Source organism: Thamnophis elegans, chromosome 15, assembly GCF_009769535.1.
Source record: "Thamnophis elegans isolate rThaEle1 chromosome 15, rThaEle1.pri, whole genome shotgun sequence".
Taxonomy (NCBI): Eukaryota; Metazoa; Chordata; class Lepidosauria; order Squamata; family Colubridae; genus Thamnophis; species Thamnophis elegans.
Genome location: NC_045555.1, coordinates 13,023,165 through 13,039,693, shown reverse-complemented (window position 1 = coordinate 13,039,693; position 16,529 = coordinate 13,023,165). Strand labels below are relative to the sequence as shown.

The following is a 16,529-nucleotide window of genomic DNA, read 5'->3' as shown; positions in this document are numbered from 1 at the left end:
ACAGAAGAGATTCCAAAATTTTTTGAAACCCACCACTGGTCCTTGGATATGATTATTTTATACTATCATGAACATATTTATAAAACTCAGTGCCTCTGTGAAAGGTAAGGATGACTACTGCGTTTGTGGTGCAATCAGAACATTGCGTGTGTTGAAGTTGTTTTAACGCAAACCAAAGATGCCTTTTAAAAAACAAGTTTACATCATATTCTTATGCATGCCAGTGCTGTGTGTGAGGTAATGTAAGGTGGTTCTGACAAGTGTCGTTGGCATCTTCATATCCGGTCACATGGGCAGCAAGCCACTCCCATCCGGTCACATGGGTGGCAAGCCACTCCCACAAAGGAGGCCACACCCACAGAGTAGGCTTGAACAATTTTTGAAACCCACCACTGTGCATGGGGCAGCTCCACCCCCCCCCCATCTCATGGCAGTAGCAGTGGCACACCACACGGCCTCCTGCCTCTCTACAAGCAAGCAGAAGAAGTGGGACTCTTGTACATGGGAAAAAGTAAGACACCTCCTAAAATAAGCCCTAGTGCTTATTTGGGGGCCCAAAGAAAATAAGACCCGACTGTCAGACCTTGAAGCCATCTTTTTCATTGGAACTTCAGGGCTGCCACATTTAGTGCCTGGGAAAATGGGAGGGGGATTGCAAGGAGTGGTGGAGGATTAGCCATGACAACATGCCTTTCTCTGGGAGTCAAGGGCATTCGCCCTGCACCTGGATGGGAGTGACTGGGGGTTGTCTCCAGTTGGGATGGTGCATTGATTGGACCATGTGATGGAAACGTAGGTGCTGGGTAGGGACTTGGACTTTCTTTTGGGTGGAGAAAACATGGAAGCTTTCAGATTTGGGTTTTCCCAGATGTGCCAATAGGACATCTCTAATAAAATGGAACTTTGAGGAAATTCAAGCCTTGGAGACTTCTTTTGTTGGGGGGTGTTATTTGGAACCCTGAGACGGGTCTTATTTTCAGGAAAACACAGGTATTTAGAACTAAGATGGGAGAAAATGGCTTGCACTTGGTCTTTTGTCATCCCCATTCGTTTTGCATAAATGTCAATGCATACACTTGTCAGTGCTGCCTGACCTTTAACCCTGTTGTCTTGCAGGAGAGAAGGATGAGCGCAAAGGAGTCAGTCAATGAGACCCTGCCAAGTACAGGTGTCCCTGAATTACTCAACGCAACCACTGAGCTGGCTCTCTTGAGCTCAGAGCCAACTGAGCAGAACCTGGATTCCTTGCCTATCATCATTGCCCTCATCTGTATTTTTCTCCTCCTGACCATCGGTCTCCTTTTTGTCACTTTATGCAAACCGGCAGCACTCGATCCATCTGTCCACAGACCACACGAATGCATGCCTTACCATTTTGAAGATGCCACTGAACCACAACTTAAGCTCTGGAAACGTCTGGGTTCCTTAAGACAATCCATTTGCAGTGTAAAGCGTGGACGGCCCGTTTCCCACAGACATGAAACTTGGTCAAGAAAAGGGCCTATTAACCAGGACTGGAGTATCATGGAATCTACTGCCATGTGAATGAACCTCCTGTGGAAAAAATCATTCTTTCTTGGCAGGCCTTCTCAAACTGCTTGTAATGTCATCTAACCTACAACTTTTTGGAAAATCACCATTTGGCAAGGATAGAAGTAAGCAGAAATCAGCACACCTTCACATACCTCCACTGGTGTTTTGTGAGTTGAAGTCCACAGGTCTTAAAATTGCAAAGGTTGGACACCCCAGTGTAGACTTTCATGCATCTGAGCATATGCAGTGAGATCACCATGGAAGGCCCATCCCACAGCTGAATCACAATTGTTGTTGTTAGTTGTGGAGTCATGTCCGACCTATTGTGACCTCATGAACAATGTTCCTCCATGCCTTTCTGTCCTCTACCATCCTCTGGAGTCCATTTAAGCTCACACCTATTGCTTCAGTGATTCCCTCCAGCCACCTCATTCTCTGTCGACTCCTTCTTCTTTTGGCCTCTGTTTTCCCCAGCATTAGGCTCTTCTCCAGTGAGTCCTTCCTTCTCATTAGGTGGCCAAAGTATTTGAGTTTCCTCTTCAGGATCTGGCCTTCTAAAGAGCAGTCAGGGTTGATCTCCTCTAGGACTGATTGGTTTGATCGGCTTGCAGTCCAAGGGACTCACAGGAGTCTTCTCCAGCACTATATAGTTCAAAGGTCTCAATTCTTTGGCACTCAACCTTCCTTATGGTCCAACTTTCACAGCCATACATTGCAACTGGGAAAACCATAGTATTGACTATACACACTTTTGTTGGCAGGATGATGTCCCTGCTTTTTACTATGCTGTCTAGATTTGCCACATCACAATACAGACATGTAAAAGATAGGTTGTATAATGATGTCACTGTAGGGGGGGGTGCATGTCACCATAACTTAGTCCTACTTGCTGCATTTGCCAGTGTTTGCTAATTATTTACTGAGGCTTTCATGTGTGTTGGGATAAGCAACCTGTGACCATTTGCAAGACGCTTGTGACTACATTCCTCACTGTGGCTGAGGATGTTCTGATGTGCCAAGACTCATGACTGCCTTCCCCATCAGATATGGTTGTTCCCTTACTCAGATTCCTTGATTTCTTTTTCATTCTCTCTCCATTCCCTTTTTAAAGATCTTGCTCTCCAAAAATGGTAAGGGCAGGGCCCTTAAAGGGAAACAGCTGAGGGAGGAATAGGGACAATTCCATTTTGCTGTCAACTTTCCTTGCGAAACCCATTACCAGGGAGCAAAGGGTTTCAATTTTCTGAATCTCTCTGTTGTCATATAACAGCATAGTTATCCAGATTGTTGAAGCTCAGTTCTGGTAACCCAGCATTAAACATTCAATCAAGATGAGCATGATTACAGCCAAGTAAGTGCATGGAAACATCCATGGAGTTTTCTTGGCAGTAGTTGAACTGGCAACTGTGCAACAGGAGTTTTTTATTGTCTCTTCCAATAGCTTCTTTCCCTTCTCCTCCCTCCCTCCTTTCCTACCTATATTCTGCCCAGAGGCAGAGAATAGATGGGGGTGGGGCCAGTCAGAGGTGGTATTTACAGGTTCTCTGAACTACTCAAAATTTCCACTATCGGTTCTGTAGAACTGGTCAGAACCTGCTGAATACCACCTCTGAAACAAATGCCTTTATTGCCACGAAAGGGGTGAATTTCAGGTAGGGCCGGGATAATAATTTGACCCTAACTACAAATGTGAATTCCATTAGCTGAGCTCTGAGATGAGAATAAGATTCAATTAATAATAAAGTACCACATGACTACAGATAACTTTGTTCTCACCAATAACATGTGCTAATGTGGCTTAGATCCTTAGGAAGATTCAATCAACACAATGCACTGAAAGGGGGATTTTATTTGGTTGGGAGATCTACAGGAAATCCAACAGAAATAGAAATAGAAAAAAATAGAAATAGGGATAGGAATAGGAATAGAATAGAATGGATATTTTGCAGTATCCTTCCCCTGCCATGCCCACCAAGTCACACCCACCAAGCCATGCCCACAAAACCGGTAGTAAATTTTTTGGAATCCCACCACTGATTTGTTTTGCAAGGAGGCCTGCTACCAGTGGTGGGTTTCAAAAAATTTTGGAATCTCTTCTGTAGGTGTGGCCTGCTTTCCGGGTCCACTGGTGGAACCTCTTCTAACCGGTTCGGTAGATTTGACGAACCGGTTCTACCGAATAGGTGCGAACTGGTAGGAACCCACCTCTGCCTGCTACTAAGGATGTGTGCTAAAGTGAAAGCCTTACTCTGTGAAAGCCTTACTCTGTGTTACCTGAAATGTCTTTATGTGTATTATTATTAGACATAGATGTTTATTACATTAACATCTACAATTATGATTTTCTCAGCTTATATATCTATCTATCTCTATCTCTCTATCTCTCTCTCTCTCTATCTCTCTCTCTCTCTCTACCTACCTACCTACCTACCTACCTATCGTATGTTTTTTGTAGATTTTCACAGGTGTAGGTATGCTGGTCTTGTATTAGGGTCTTTTCCCGTGAAACATTGAAATTGTCTTGGCAACGTTTCAGCGAGGTCTCACTCGCCATCCTCAGGCTGGTGTTTTTGTCATACAACAAGACCAGCATACCTACACCCGTGAAAATCTACGAAAACACACACAAACACGTGTGTGTGTGTGTGTGTGTGTGTGTGTGTTTAATAAATTATATGACTGTTTGCCACCCAGAGTCCCTTGTCTGAGATGGGTGGCTGTAGAAATTGATTGACTGACTTAGTCTGTGACTACATGCTTACATGCAAAAATGTTCATAGGTCCATACATACATTTTGTGGTTCAGGATAAAAGAGAAGAGTACGATTGTATTAATATCAGGCTATTGAGAAATTCAATATAATCTTATTGAAACTAAAGTGATAAGGTTACAAGAGTTGCAGCATCTAAGAATTCCTCTTTAGAACCTGCTTTCTAAGGCTTGCAATTGTGTTTGTGTACGCGTGTGTGTGTATGTGTATGTATGTATGTACGTACGTACGTACGTATGTATGTATGTATGTATTACAGTTTCATTATGATGAGGCAGAACATCTCATAATAGCTAAATCTGTAATGGATCCATCCACATAGTCATATTTTGAATTCTTATTGAGCTGAGCACAAATCATTATGGTTAGGAGGTCCTAATCAGGTTTTTCCTTGGTCCCACCTATGACTAACATGCATCCAGAAGACCTGCTGTGTAGATATTTGTAATGCAAGGAGTTCGCCATCTAGTCATAAGTCATAAGTATCATTTTTTTTCAAATCAAAAGAAGTTGTGGAATCAGCAATGAAGGGAAAGCTCCAAATATTAAGATTTCTCTTATTTTAGCTATATACTGCATTATTACTCTCTCTCTCTCTCTCTCTCACACACACACACACACACACACACACTCACTCACACACACACACACCAATGTATGCATTCCTCATGCTGTAGTGCTGACTCTAAATGAATGAGAGAATCATTACAAGATGAGTTGTCTCCACCTCTGCTCCCAACATAACTATGGCGGGAAAAGCTACTGGACAAGATCCATCACAAATTGGCCCCTACAATGTACCATTTGGAACTAAACAGCATTAACTCTGCAAAAATGGCTATTCATATCTAGCACATACTGTATTGTTTTTTTCTCAAGCTTGGCAACTTTGTGATGTGTGGACTTCAACTCCCAGAATTCCCTAGCCACACATCTTAAATTTGCCATGGTTGATAACAATATACACTAAAGAGGCCCAAAGAGCACTTTGAGCTCAGATTTAAAGGCAGTTCTTACATTGTGGTGCCCCAGTGGTTAAAATGCAGTATTGCAGGCTAACTCTGCCCACTGCCAGGAGTTTGAGGCTGACAGGGCTCATGGTTGACCCAGCTTTCCAGATCGGTAAAATGAGGACCCAGATTGTTGACAGCAATATGCTGATATTGTTCTGACCGAGGCTTCCCGAGAGCCTGAAGCAAACTCCTTGTCCTGACAAAAAACCCTTTTATTAATTGACTGTGAATTCTGCTCATTCACATCCGGCAAAGTCTTTCAAGGGAGGATTTACAGTCACAGACCTTATCTGGCTTGGAGAGCTGCCAGGCCGGTGTCTGCAAAACTTGGCAAGGAGTCTCAGAGAGTCATGAATCAATTAAGCGAACTAATTGTCTCCTGCAAACTCCACTCCCCTTTTATTTCCTCTGGGAGGGGCCATTCATCATCCACCTGTGTCCTTACTTGCACGTCGACCCCTGTTCTTCAGCTGTTGCCTTTGTCTGGCAACTCTGTGCATGCACACACTGGGAACAGGTTCCAGCTGTTCGTCTGCCTCACTGGAGTCTGACTCTAAAGGCAATTGATAACTGGCATACGGCTCTGGCCCCCTCTCTGCCTCTGACCAGAGCCCTCATCAGAGCCTTCCCCAGACTCCAGGACTGGCCCAAGTTCCTCCCCAACCTCCTCACTGTCCGAATCTGCTGCCAGCTCTCCTGGCCACTGGCAGGCCACAACAGATATTGTAAACCACTCAGAGAGTGCTGTAAAGCACTGTGGAGTGGTATGGCTAAGTGCTATTACTCTCATAAAAGCAGAGATATAAGAATTGCCTTTAAATCTGACCTAAATGTGATCTTTGGGCCTCTTTAATGTATTAATAGTATATGCTATAATTCTATATAATGCTTTTAGATATTAATGTATGCATTAATAAAGGGCAATTCCTCACCTGAACCAAAGAAGAATGCCAAATCCAGAATATTAATAGTTTATATTGCCAGCCACTTAAAAGAATTCACGACATAGATGGCAAAACACAAGCTTAATCCAAAGGCCTCCCTTGGCTCAGCTGTAAAATTGATTTTGAACTAAAAAGGTTATTGAATTGTCTGTTTCTTGAAGTTGACTTGTGGGAATGTTTTTGTGTTCACATTAATGCTTTTGATTTTCCTTTCATTTTTTTCCAGAAAAGCAATATTTCCAATTTATTAGAGAGTGTTTCATGGGAGATACTCTATAGGCACTCTTTCTCTCTTTCTTCTGGTGTATCCACTCAGAGTTGCCTGAACCACAAGATGGATCAATCCAATCAATCAATCAATCAATCAATCTTCCTACAATATTTCAGAAGATTTGGCTACTTGGTTCAATTTAGTTTCCAACTGTATGATTTCCCATCAGAAACTGTCATAGATTGAAATGGTACCCTGCACACAAAACCAGTTTTGAAGCACTGATGTCATTCTTAAACCAGATAATGTTTTGAAATGTTCACCATTTTAATTTTGACAACAAAAGAGATTGATCAATATTCTGAAACAACCATCTTGCAAGTTTTATTTGGGGATGGAAAAAAGTGCCTTGTAGATCATAGAAGTTCCTGAAAATCAGCAATGTGGTATCTCAAATATTCTTTATATATACATATATACATCAGTGGTGAAATTCAATTTTTTTTACTACCGGTTCTGTGGCCGTGGCTTGGTGGGTGTAGTAGGGGAAGAATACTGCAAAATTTCCATTCCCACCCCACTCTGGGGTCAGCCAGATGTGGAATTTGCTGGTTCTCTGAACTACTCAAAATTTCCTCTACCAGTTCTCCAGAACCTGTTAGAACCTGCTGAATTTCACCCCGATGTGTGTGTGTGTTTGTGTGTGTGCAATTTGTTCCAGACAACTAAAGTCTTTGGTATGTTAACCCAAATATTCCAGGCTTCAACCCCTGGCGTCCCCAAAAATATTCTATGTGACAGGAAAATAGTGATGCAATTTTATTATTTCTTCCTCTGGTTAGAAAAGGGAATTCAAGAAAAACAAGGCTAACTCAAAGCACTGTTCTGACCCAGGCTTCCTTAGAAAGTAAGAAGCAAAGTCTTGGTCCCAACAAAACCTCTTTTATTTTACATGACTGTGAATTCCTTTCATTCACAGTCAGCAAGGCTTTAGCAAACAGTCTTTCGGAGGAATGTTTACCCATATGCACCTTATCTCATTTAGAGCGCTGCCAGATAACTAGTTTTCAAACACAGGGCAAAGCAAAACTTGACACAGAGTCTCTTATAATCACAAAAAGAACTTTCCATACTGAAGAAACAAATTGTTTCCTGCAAAAGCCCACTCCCCATTCATTCCTCTTTTGTTTCCTCTGGGAAGGGCCAATCACCTCCAAGGTGTGGCTTTACTCTTAAGTTGATCCTGCTTTCTTAGTTGTTCTTGTCTTCTGCACACAAGGAACAGCTTCAGCTGCTCTTCTGCCTCACTGCTATCTAACTCCTTCTCTACCTCCGATGCAAAGCCCTCGTCTGAGCTTTCCTCAGCCCCCAGGACTAGTCCATGTTCCTCCCCAACCTCCTTCCTCTACGATTCTGCTGCCAGCTCTGCTGGTTGTGGGTGGGCCACAACAAGCACTATCTCTTGCAGGAGAAATGTTTGATTTGAAGAGAAACTGAAAACACCACAAAAAACTCTGTGAATGCATGCATTCATTCTGTTAAAGTTTCGTTTCAAAGAGAGAAACAAAAAAGGGGGGGGGAATGAGATGTGAAATCTTCTCCCCCAGTTTCCCCTCTCTTAAGGCAGCTTTGTATGCATAGTCAGAGATAAATCCAGACAGCCAATATCTTCCTGAAAGCAGATCTGTTTCGGAGAACTTGACTTACAATCAAAACACTGCTTGATTCAAGATAGCCCACGAACTAGTTCAGGGATGTATTTAATTTCTGAATCAATAGAAAATAATTAATGTCTTCTATGTTCCTGCAATTTAGGGCTTCTGATGCTGTAACGCCGTTAGCTTCAATGCCTGGGCCCCAGCTATTGGACTGAACCTTTCTTTCTGATGTTATTAAAGTTAATTCTAGATCTCCCGGCTGCTAATGCCTTTAAATCATTACCTACGCTTAAGAGTTTCCAATGATAGAGGAAATGAGTGATTGCTAATTGCAATGGAGTTCATGCAACAGCACATATCTGGCACAGAGGCCTTGGCTCACATTAACACCATCTAGCTGATTTGAACTCTTTTGATACGATTATAGCTAACAGCTCGACTGCGGTGAGACGAAGCTGTTGCTTCTCATTTGTCCCTCCCTCCCCTCCCTCTTTATGCACCGAACCTTATTGAAAAGTTTAGCTGCATACCTGTACAATGCTGCTGTAATCGGGAATGTCTTCTGGCACAGTAGCTTCATAACTGCTCTGGAGGAAGATGGGTCGGTTGTCATTAACATCCAGCACTGTGATATGAACAGTTGCAGTACCAGTCCTTCTTTTTCCTGTCGGGCCATTATCTGTGAGAACAAAACACAGGGTCTGGGTCATCGGCTAACGTTCAGAAGAAAAGCTCTGTCCATTCCACGGACTGCGAATGACCAATCATAGGAAATTCTAAAGAAAATAAGGGTGAAGTGCTTCATACCTTTCTGTCTACCATCTTCATTTAAAATAATTTCTGAGCCATTACTGTCAGGCTCCTAGCAATTAACTTTTCTAGGTAGGCATGTACGTACTTGGGATTGGACCTAAATGTTTATGTCTACAACAGTGTTTCTCCATCTTGGCAACTTTATGATGTGAGGACATCAACATCACCAGGGGTAGGCTTCAAAAATTGCAGCAACGGATTCGTTGGCCCATTGCTGGGTGGGCGTGGCCTAGTCGGCCTCCTGCACCACAATGGAGGGGGGACGATGAGTTTTTCACCCTCCCCAGGTTCTGGAGGCTTTCCTTGAGTCTCTGTGAGAGTGAAAACTGCTTCCCCTGGGCTCCGGAGGTCCTCCGGGGGCCGGAAACAGGCACGTTTCTGAACTTCTGGAACTTCCAGTAGGACTGTTTTCTCTCCCCCACCCCAAGCCTCCGCGTGGGCCCTGCACTTACCTGGCATGATGAACAGGCCATGTGGATACTCCTGTGAGGGGCAGGGCAGGGTAGGCTGGGTGGGGTGGGGTGGGCATGGCCAGCCAGGGGTGGCATTTGTGGGTTCGCCGAACTGGGCAGAATCCTAGCTAGAGAATCGCCCAAACTTGTGTGAAATCCCAGCAGCCCACCCCTGAATATCACCTCTTAACAGTTGCCAAGGTTGATAAAAAAAAACCTGGTCCATGAACTCCAGGAAAGCTTTAAGTCTGGTTGGAATATCAACGAGCAACAATACCAGGGAAAGAGAACAAAGATAACACAGAAGGAAGGTTGTATCTAATAAACATTGCAGCTTTTGTTTAACTTATATTAGATTATATTTGAAGTACTGTTGTTCAATTACTTCTAATTCTTCTTAATCTAAGAGGCATCATTAGACCAGAATTGATACTGTACAATACAGTAACCACTTCTTTTGAGATCTTATAAACTAATCTTTGTGTCTTCAAGACATGGTTTCTGGCAACTTGTTCGCCTTTTTTCCCAAACTGCTTCTGATTTTTGGAATGCAAGATCTCTATTTGACCGTGATTTTGATTACATTGTAGTATCTTGCTTGATGGAAAACATTTACATTTTGTGCAGGACACTTTTTAAGCCACTGAATGTCCTTGCCCACATGTTCGTTGTATAACAATCTGATGCTCAGAATGGTAAACATTGTTGCAGGAATTTTCCCCTGCAAAAATGACTGCATTCTGAACGGTGTATAATATTTCAGAAATATGTGTTATCATGTATCATCTACGTATCACAGATATTAAAATAAATGCTTAATTCCTATGATTGCCATTTTTCTCCTAACTAGTCTACGTTCAAACTTAGTGCATGGCAGTAGTTCACTTATATTTCAGCCAACAATATGCTAAAGAATACAAGAATACATGAGTGACGGTGGCACAGTGGTTAGAGTGCAGTACTGCAGGCTACTTCTGCTGCCTGTTGCCTGCCTGCAGTTCATCAGTTCAAAACACACCAGGCTCAAGCTTGACTCAGCCTTCCATCCTTCCAAGGTGGGTAAAATGAGAACCCAGATTGTTGGGTGCAATACACTGACTCCATAAACTGTTTAGAGTGGGCTATAAAGCACTGTGAAGCGGTATATAAGTTTAAGTGCTATTGCTAAGTTCATAAAACAGAAACTACACCTCGTAGAAGTCTACAAAGAGGTTCCTTTCCACAATAATAGATAAAAATCCATGGCTCATCCATGATAGCCTAAAGATCAGTAAAAGCCAATTTTCTCTTTCTGAAAACTTGAGGTGGGAAAACTATACTACCAGTTTACAAATTAAAGTCCTTTAGACAAATTCCTTACCCCAAAAACTGAAATATGAGTTCTTAAGAGAAGGATGAAGAATAGATTGTCAGGCCTGCAGCCATCTTTTGTTTTGGGTCTTTGGCCTGCTACACTTCTATTATTCTGCTATGCATTTTCTATTGTGGGAAAATGGGCGGGAGGATTGTAAGAAGTGAGATGCGATGTAGCCATAACAAAATTCTTTCTAGAAAACCAAGGTCATCCTTTGTCTTTGCATATCTGCACCTGGATGGGTGGAACTGCCAGCATGGCAGTGGGAGATTGGATCATGCAATGGACTTGTGCGCGTGGGGGCAAGATATTGAACTTTCAATTAGGTGGGGAAAACTGGGAAGCTTTCAGATTTGGGTTTTCCCAGATGTGCCAATATAGTTCTTTTAATAAATTGGAACTTTGAGCAATATTTTGCCTTGGACTCTGATTTACTTTTGGATGATATTTGGAACCCTGACATAGACATGCTTACCAATGGCTTCTAGGATAAGGCTGTAGAATGGCATGGTTTCTCTGTCCAGGTTGACAACCGTTCTAACTATACCATCTCTAAAGCCAACACTGAATTTTCCATCCTGGTTTCCACCTGCAAGGAAAAATAGAAGAAAAGAATGACATGATTTGTATCTATATATAGTAGAGGACAAAATTGTGGAAACCTTTTGGGAAAAGTGTACAGTATTTTTGAGGTTTGACGGCTAATATAACACCACTTTTTTGGGAGTACTACCATAATATTATATATCAATGGAAAGATAATTTAATCAAGAATGTAATGCAATAACTTTTATGAAGGATTTGCTATTAGTATAGCAGTTATAAAGAAGAAAAGTGAAATACGTAGAAAAAACAAGTTATACAAAAAAAATATTTGACAAATGTCCTCCTCTCAGCTTCAATACATGACATCAATAACTGAATCCTACTGTGATCTGATTGCCTCATTGCCAATACAAGATGACACCTTATTGGCTCTCTAAACATTCATGCTCGTTGGCTACAATCAGACAAAGGAAAACTAAGATCAACCTAAGCAAGTTGTGCTTCCTTTTTATGGTTATTTGGCTATAACTTTTCATAGAATACAGATAATTGAATAAACATTGTTGCATTACATTCTTGATTAAATTATCTTTCCATTGATATATAATTTTAAGGTACTACTCCAAAAAAAAAAGTGGTGTTATTAGCCATTAACCTTCAAAAATACACTTCTCCCAAAAGATTTCCACAATTTTGGGCACTATTCTAAATATACATCCATATGCATTTTCTTTGGAATTATGAACTACAGAACTAAGAAATTGAGATATCGACATTCAACAGGATTTCTCCATGCATATGCTTACAATGGTAGGATTGACACTGTTGCCGCATATAAATGGGGCTGAAAATTATCCAGGATTCAGGCCCTCAACCAACTTCATGTGAGTTGGCTTCCGTTTTCAAATTTTCAGCCTTCTGCCTTTCTGCCCTACAGCCTGTCCTTTGCAACAAGAAATTGGTCTGAAGCATTCTGCAATATCTACCCTTGTGAATAAAATTATGAAATATTTGCCTAAGAAATACAAAGTCATTTAATGGTGAATTATGTGGGGGGGGGAATGAACCCCCAAACCATTTTCAAGCTAATACTAATAGGCACATGATATGGAAAGAAAATTCCGCCTGTAAGCTAACTTCTATGGCCTAAATTAGGAGGAATCTCATTTTAAATAATGCATCTCAAAATGAATTGTTTTAGTTAGACACAAGTGAAACTACAGATTTATTGTATTAAACAAATTTAAATTGTCACGGGTCAGGAATTGTCATGGAAATTACATTCTATTGAAATCAAATCATAGGCCCATTTAATCCACCAGTACGGATATTAATTCTAATTCACAGGAGGAATTTCTGAAGCCTTCCTGGAAAAGCTATAGACCGAATCTGGGAATTGCAGATGCTCTATCTCATGCCTTTTCCCCTTTTCATCCAAGTTAACCCTTTTGATTCCTGAATTTATAAAATAGTGAAGAGTGTGACAAAAATTCAAGGTGTCATTTGGAGGTCCGGGCAGTAGAGGGCAAAACCAGACAACATTTCAAGACTTTAAAATACTGCGTTTATCATTTCAGACTTCTATTGTAAATCCCACCGACCAGGCAAGCAGAGATAGTCTACCTTATAGTGAGAACCAAATAAAGAACATTTATCCAATTAAAAGTATGTGTTTTTATGTCTCACGGATTTAAACAAAAGAGAGATGGCAGAAGCCAACTTTTAATCACCAAGCAGTCCTGTCCAAATGCTCCTTTAGTGACAAGCATCAGCCAGTTCTTCAAAGATTTAGTAACTTTTGCTATTTTCTGCTGTTCAGAAGTGGTGGAAGCAAGCTGGGATTATCAATTAACATTGCAGGTGGAAATAGATAATAGAATGCAATAGTTTAGTGGATCAAATTTGGGCAGAATAGAACTACATTCTTAAATCTTTTCCACTAAAAACACTGGGGCTTAAAACCAATGTTCCCTCTAATTTTTTTTCAGTGTGAGCAGAAAAGTATAGTGTTTGAGCGGCACATTTTCATGCCTGAGCACCTGAATTTTTTTCACAGATGTCACCTAAGACAACAATGAAATCAGTATTATTTGAAACTCAAAGTTATGTTTATTCAAGGTACCCGCTTAATTAAAAGTGTTATATAACATCTTTTCTGCTGCCATCTCTTATTAGTATCAGTATTATGATTATATTACTTTGTTGTTTGTACACTGAGACTTTTTGCACCAGAGACAAATGCCTTGCGTGTCCATTCACATTTGGGCAATAAAGTATTCTATTTTTTAAAAGAAAATATCAATGGGTTATGAGGAGAAACAAGATAGTCTGGCTAGCAGCAGTGCCCCAAAAGTTGGGGGCCGCTGCTTTGGAGGTGTAAATAGTGCCTGAGGCTATTTATTGCTATCATTGATCGAGACACCAAGGGAGAGGAATGGATTGTTTCTTATTTTCAGGGAAAATTTTCCCCCTTTTGATAGAGGCGTCTTTTCTTGTTAATTCTTTTGAAGGGGAAATTCTTTGAGGAGGGGGCGTCTTTGGAGGGGGGAATCCTTCTTACAGGATGATGGGGGATGTCTCAAACTCCCGAGGAAGGCGCTGGAGTGCCTGGGTAAATGATAGCGGGGTGGAATCGGGCTTTCTTTAAATCCTTCCCTTTCTCACCTGCCAGGCCTTCCCGCTTCTTTTTTCCTCCTTTGCTGCCTAGGCAAGACAGAAACAGAGCCAAATTTGGTGATTCTCAGCGTTAAGCGCTGGCCCTTCCCCGCAGGCTCTGGGTGAGTCTCGCTGAGTCTTGCAATGGAGCGAGGGGAGGGGGACAACAGAGAGGGAAGTGGGGGGAAGGTTGTCCCGGACTGGCTCTCCTCTCTCCGAAACTCCGTTCACTAGAAAACGGCTTCCTTCCCTCGGCTTCCTTCGTGCTGAGTTATCCTTTAGAAACTTACTGTTAATTCCTACTTCCCTATCTCCCACAGGCTATCGGGGCTTTTTTTCCTGCTCCTACCCCTCCGCTGCCTTCCTACTGGCTCCCGTAGCCTCAAAGGCTCCTGAAAGCTGCAGCGCCGGGCAGCAAATCCGGCGGTGCTGTTAGAGGAGGAGGAGGCAGCAGCAGTTAGTCCGGCCTCCTCCCCAGCTTCCGGAGCCTGTGGAAATCACTGCGCGGGAGTTGAAAAGTCCTGCGCGGTGTTTTCTTGCCAGGTGCGCTGCCGCGCAGCCGCGCACCTTAGAGGCAACAGTGCTTAAAACTTCTTTTAGAATAAATCATATTAAATGTACAGCGCAGGTGGCTAGATTCTGCATAGCAGCACTGGGGATTCGTCACAAACACGTGTCTTCTCCATAGTGGTGAAATCTAAAAAAAAATTACTACCAGTTTCAGTGGGCATGGCTTGGTGGGAATCATGTGACTGGATGGGCATGGCTATGTAGTCATGTGACTGGGCAGTTCAAAATACAGAAACTCACTTTAACAATTGCTGGAGCAAGGGGTTAGACTAGATGACCTCCAGGTTCATTCCTGGATTGCTGCACTCTTTGAAGGTATCCTCTGAAGCTGCATCTAGTGCCAGGTTTGTGGTCCTTCCTCCCTTTCTTTTTTTCCCTCCCTCCCTCCCTTCCTTCCCACATCCACCCCCCCTGTTTTTTGGCCTAGAAGTCCTCAGGAAAGCCTCCTGGGAGTAAAAACGGACCCCAAATGCTAAAAAGAAAAGTTTTAAAAAGTTCCTACCATCACACAGCACAGCTGATAGTCGGAACTTTTTTTTACTTTGTTAAGCATATTTTTACTACTAGTTCAGGCAAACCGGCCCGAATCACTAGGATTTCACCCCTGCTTCTCCACCATAGTGATGTTATATAGCCGTGATGGCGAATCTATGGCATGTGTGCCACAGGTGGCACGTGGAGCTATTTGTCAGGGCACGCGAGGCTTGCCCTGTTAGTTGACTTCGGCCTGTTTTTGAGGGCATTTTTCGCCCTCCAGAGGTTTCCCTGAAGCCTCTGGAGCATGAAAAACCGGTCCTACAGGCAAACCAGAAATTCAGGAACGGACTTCCGGTTTGCTTGTAGGGTCGGTTTTAGCCCTCCGGAGCATTCCGGAGCCCTCAGAGGCTTCCCTTAAAGGCTCCAGAGGGCAAAAAATGACACTACAAGCAAACCGGAAGTCACTTCCGGGTTGCTCGTAGGGCCGGTTTTAGCCGTCCAGACCGTTCAGGAGCCCTCAGGAGGCTTTCCTGAAGGCTCCGGAGGGCTAAAACCAGCCCTACGAGCAAACCGGAAGTCCGTTCCTGAACTTCCAGTTTGCCCGTAGGGCCGTTTTTTTCATGCTCCGGAGGCTTCAGGGAAGCTATTTTCGCCCTCCCCAGGTGCCTATAAAGCCTCTGGGGCCTCGGGAGGGCGAAAAAAGCACGCCAAAAATGGTGGGGAGCGCTGGTCCTGCACGCATGCACACTGTGGTCATGCAATAGCAATAACAGTTAGACTTATATACCGCTTCATAGGGCTTTCAGCCCTCTCTAAGTGGTTTACAGAGTCAGCATATTGCCCCCCAACAACAATCCGGGTCCTCATTTTACACACCTCGAAAGGATGGAAGGCTGAGTCAACCCTGAGCCGGTGAGATTTGAACAGCCGAACTGCAGAACTGCAGTCAGCTGAAGTAGCCTGCAGTGCTGCATTTAACCACTGTGCCACCTCGGCTCTTACATACACATAGCATGGGTGTGGTACGCTCGCGCATGACCCCCCTGCGCTCCCCCCGCTTTTGGCACACGAGCCAAGAAAGGCTCACCATCACTGTTATATAGCAATTGTGGCAAACCCTTTGCACTATTAGTCATTTCCCTTTTAGCGTTGATCCTACAACAGGCCACACAGTTTAGGGATTGCAACTATCATATAGTCAGACCATGTATAATTGACACTGGATTTTATTGTAGATTTTAGTTGTTATTTATTATTTTATACTAGAATTTTAAGTGTATATATACTGAGTGCTTTTAATTGTTCTGGTCTCTGTAATAATAACATTAAATGTGAAACAAATAATCTTTTTAATGTACATTATGCAATATATGGAATGGATAAGATCTTTGAAGAAAGTGCTTTCACTTAGTAGCTCAGTTCCTATAACACCTGATTTTAAAATTCCTAAATGACATTATAAAATTACAAATTAAAATACAGGAAGAAGATGAAATTGGGCACAGTTGAGAGAAAAAGTCTCCTTTATTATT

The 16,529-nt window shown here is 42.5% G+C and overlaps 1 protein-coding gene across 1 annotated transcript in view; it reads right to left on the bottom strand.

The window, feature by feature from the left end:
* Positions 1-16,529, bottom strand: part of CDH23 (cadherin related 23) — a 594,289-nt gene that overhangs the window by 161,394 nt on the left and 416,366 nt on the right. The window contains exons 27-28 of the mRNA XM_032232225.1: positions 11,225-11,338; positions 8,661-8,809 (exon numbers count right to left, since the gene is read on the bottom strand). Coding sequence (XP_032088116.1) covers positions 8,661-8,809; positions 11,225-11,338 — 263 coding nt within the window. The remainder of the gene's footprint in view (positions 1-8,660; positions 8,810-11,224; positions 11,339-16,529) is intronic.